This window comes from Tupaia chinensis, unplaced genomic scaffold (genome assembly GCF_000334495.1).
Source record: "Tupaia chinensis unplaced genomic scaffold, TupChi_1.0 Scaffold000214_1, whole genome shotgun sequence".
Lineage (NCBI taxonomy): Eukaryota > Metazoa > Chordata > Mammalia > Scandentia > Tupaiidae > Tupaia > Tupaia belangeri.
This window is the reverse complement of record NW_006159689.1, coordinates 1,083,264-1,087,018: the sequence shown is the minus strand read 5'-3', so window position 1 is coordinate 1,087,018 and position 3,755 is coordinate 1,083,264. Positions and strand designations below refer to the sequence as shown.

The window sequence follows — 3,755 nt, the reverse complement described above, 5'->3', positions numbered from 1 at the left end:
GCCTGGCGCCCCTCCCGCTCCCGCCACTAGCGCGGCTCCCTCTGGGCTGCTTCTGGGGCGCCGCGCGGACTCTTTCCAGCAAAGCGGCGACGCGAACTCAACCCTTCCAGGGAAGGAGGTTCACCTCGGGTCGCGGGGAGGAGCGCAGGCCCTTCCCGAGCACCAGGGGCTGCTCTCGAGCTGCAGAGCGAGCGGGCGAGCGCGGGGCGGGTGCAGGTAGCGTGGCCTTCCGCGGCGGGCGCGGCGAGCACCCAATCCCGGGTGTCCAACCCGAACTGGACACCCAAGCCGGGGATGCGCGAGCTTGCGCCTTCGTGGGCCGCTCGGGGGAAGCGCCCTCAACCGACATGGCCGGGGACACCTCTGTGCTGCGGGGGTCCAGGCCCAAGACCGGACCCCCACCTCCCCCAGGCACTCACGCGGGACTGGGGATGAGAAAGGCAGGCCTGGCCATGAAAGCGCCCAGGTCTGGGACAGAAGCAGAACTGGCCCCCGTCCGGGTCCCCGGCCCCCGCTCTCCGGCGGAGGCGCCCCTCAGACCGTGCGCCCCCGAGCAGAGCAGAGGCGGGCGGGCGCGCACACACCCCACATACTGCTCACGGCCCACGGCTCCGACCCTGCGCCCTGCGGACCCTCTGGCTCCCAGCACCCTCGCGCTCCGCGGGCTTCGGCGGCTGGGCTCCAGCCCTTATAGCCCCGAGCCCTCCGAGAAGGGGGGCGGGTCTCCTCCCACTTGCCTGCTCCCGATTGGCCCCCGGGTGTAGTGACAACGGCGGGGATCGGGTCCCCCAGGAACCAGAGTAGGGCACTAGAGCAGGCGCCAAGTCCGGACAGTAACGCGAGGGTATCGGACAGTGGACCCCGAGGTGGGCTCCAGGATCCGGCGGCAGCAAACGGCCGATGCCAGCCCCCCGCCAGCCGCCGACAGCGCGGAACCTGGGACCCGCTCGTCGGTACTGGTTCTTCGTCTGTAAAATGGGGGTAACCATTAGCGGTGAGGAGCAGTCATTCCGCGTAAGGCGCGGAGCACAGCCGGCTGAGATGCGCGAGCGCAAGGGGACCCTGCTGCGATCCGCAGTCGGTGAGGACCCCTCTGCCTGGAAGGACCTGCAGCACGCTGGGATGAGCAAGCCGAGGCTCCCTGGAGAGGGAACGGGAGTTTGCTGAAACTGGACAGCCTTGGCAGAAGAATTCAAGCCAGGGATTTACTGCGGAGCCGGAATGTGGAGGCGGGGACTCTCCCAGTCCTGAGCAAAGTGGGAGGCAACACTGGAAGCCACCCCCTCTGGGCAGGGGCCAGGCCCAAGCCCCTCCACCCTGCCTGGAGCTGAAGTCCCAAGTCATGAGATCCTGGCTCCCTAGTGTCCCCTCCCCTCCCTGCTGCCTCTGGCCCCTCTGGCCCCTGGTCTCCTGGGGAAGGTCACGGGAAGAGGCCCACTTTGGCTACTTTGAAGCCATCTGGTTGTTTTTTAACTTAAAAATCCTGAAATTCTAAACAGACCCTCCCCAGTTGTGTTGGAGACCAAGCATTTTCTCCCTGGTCAGTCAGGCCCTGGGGGGTGTTTGTTGCACCCCTGGGCCGTTGGGGAAACTGAGGCTCAAGGTGCTCCTGGGAAACAGCAGCGTGGACCCGGGAGCGCCCACCTTCCCCCAGGCAGGGCTGCTGTGCTTCACTCTGCCCTTCCTTCCCGTGGCCTGAGCACCCACCTGGTGCAGGTCCTGGTGCTAGGAGCAGGATGAGTGAGGACAGAGCCGGCCAGAGCCGAGCAGGCTGCCAGGACAGCACAGAAGTGGCGGTGCAAAGGCCCTGGCTGAGGCTGGCCCTGGCCCTCCAGCCTGGCCTCCGCCATCTGTAGCCGACTGGGGACAGGCCATGTCCTTAGGCCTTCTGCAAGCACCAGGACGCCGGGAGCCTGAGACAGCAGGAGCCCAGGTCCTAGCATGGCCCAGAGCTGCCCATCTTAGCGAGTCATGTGCCCATGGGGGACCGTGGCGTGGCAGCTGCCAGCCCGGCTTTGGGGACCGGCCCTGCAGAGTCCTTTGGGAGGGAAGTGGCCTGTGCCTGGACACACAGCCACAAGGTCCCCATTGACTCAGGCACTGGTTTGTGGTCAGCACATGGTCTACGCCCGGCCCTTCACGACCCACTCCGAGACAGGGAAACAGGAGGAAAGGGGGCCTGCCTTCTGCTGGGTGGTGTGCCTTCTTGTCACTTTGGGGCTGGGTGGGGAGAAGCCATCTGGGAGCAGTGTGTGCCAGGGTGAAGCGAGCCCTTGGGGCGGAGCCTCTGTATTCAGCTAGGCCGGACAGCAGGGCCTCTCCCCAGACCTGTCGGCATCGACACGGCGTGTCTGTCTTCACTTGGTGCACTCCGAGGTGACTTCCATCGTCTGCTGTCAAGTGGTATCTTAGCTTTCAGCCTCCTGGCAGTGGGGCCTGAGGTCTGTGGGCCAGGCAGGCAGCTTGCGTGCCAGCAGAAGGTCCTGCTGCTTTGTGGGGAGCAGGCCCTGGGGCTCTGAGAATGAACTACCTGCCCGAAGTCCAGGCCAGGAGGGGCAGCGGTGTGATCAGGGGCCCTGGCCTGGCCCTTACGGGAGGAGGTTTCTCTCAGCATGGTCCCAGAGCTAGAGGGAGGGGCGCCTGAGCGGCAGAGCCTGACTGGGGCAGGGGTGGCAGGGCGCCCAGTGCCCAGTGCCCAGTGCCCGTGGTTGCCACAGCTGGCGCTGGCCCTGCAGGGACACTTTGACTTTGGCCAGGAGGTGGGCCACAGTGGCCATGACACGGCTTCTCCTACAGTTTCTTCAAAACTCTATCCTGAGTGAGAGACTTGCTCATTGGTCTGGCTCCTCTCAAACAGCCCACCCTCTGCCCCACCCACCCCTACACAAGCAGACCTGCTGTACTCCATGGCCGGCGCTGGCTGAGGGTCTGCTCTGTCCTCTTGCCTCAGGACAGCCTAGTTGCCAGGGCCAGGCTTCCCCCAGCCTGAACTAACAGAAGAGGCCCCTGATGTCCCCAGCAGGGGAAGCGCTCCTTCATGAACACGGGCTGCTCCACATCCTGGTGATGTGGCGATGTTTCGCTCATGCTTTGAGATAGCTTGACCTGTCTACAAAAGCCATCTTCCTTGTCTTATGAATAGAAGCCAGAGTGTACACTTACTTATTTATTTTTACAGGATTTTTGCTATAGAGCATGTGTGCTCGCCAAAGAGAGATGGAGAGACAGAAAGTGAGAAATCACCCCCGGGGGATGGCCACACCACAGTCCCTTCTCCTTCATTCTCCTCTCAGCATCTTGGGCACGCACGCACCTAGCATGACTTAAGTCTCCGGGTGCAGGATCTGAACTGCAGTCGACTACATGGGAGTCCAGTGATGTAACCATCACACCATGTGCTGGTCCCCAGAGCGTACACTTTGAAACTTCCTTTCCATGACGGTTAAGGTGCTAGACTCCCACATGGCTGACCACAGTTCAAGCTCTGGACCTGGCAGCTTGAAAATCATGCTGGGTGTGTGTGCATGCGTGCCCAGAATCTCAAAATGAGAACAGAGGAGAAGGGACTGTGGCATGGCCATCCCGGGGGTGAGGGTGGACGACTTCTCACTTTCCCTCTCATTGTCTCTCTCTGGTGAACACACAGCACCCCATGGCAAAAGAAAAAAAAAAGAGTTTCTTTCCTCAACAGTATTATCTTTAGAAAATCTTTTTTTTTTTTTTTGAGAAGTTTTTGCTATAGGGCAGTTGCCATC

At 62.3% G+C, this 3,755-nt stretch overlaps 1 protein-coding gene across 1 annotated transcript in view; it reads right to left on the bottom strand.

Annotated features, from left to right (window-relative positions):
• The window catches only part of GFPT2 (glutamine--fructose-6-phosphate transaminase 2), a 36,244-nt gene extending 35,580 nt beyond the window's left edge, over positions 1–664 (bottom strand). The window contains exon 1 of the mRNA XM_006147449.3: positions 585–664. Coding sequence (XP_006147511.1) covers positions 585–591 — 7 coding nt within the window. The 5' untranslated portion in view covers positions 592–664. The remainder of the gene's footprint in view (positions 1–584) is intronic.
• Between the last annotated feature and the right edge of the window lie 3,091 nt (positions 665–3,755).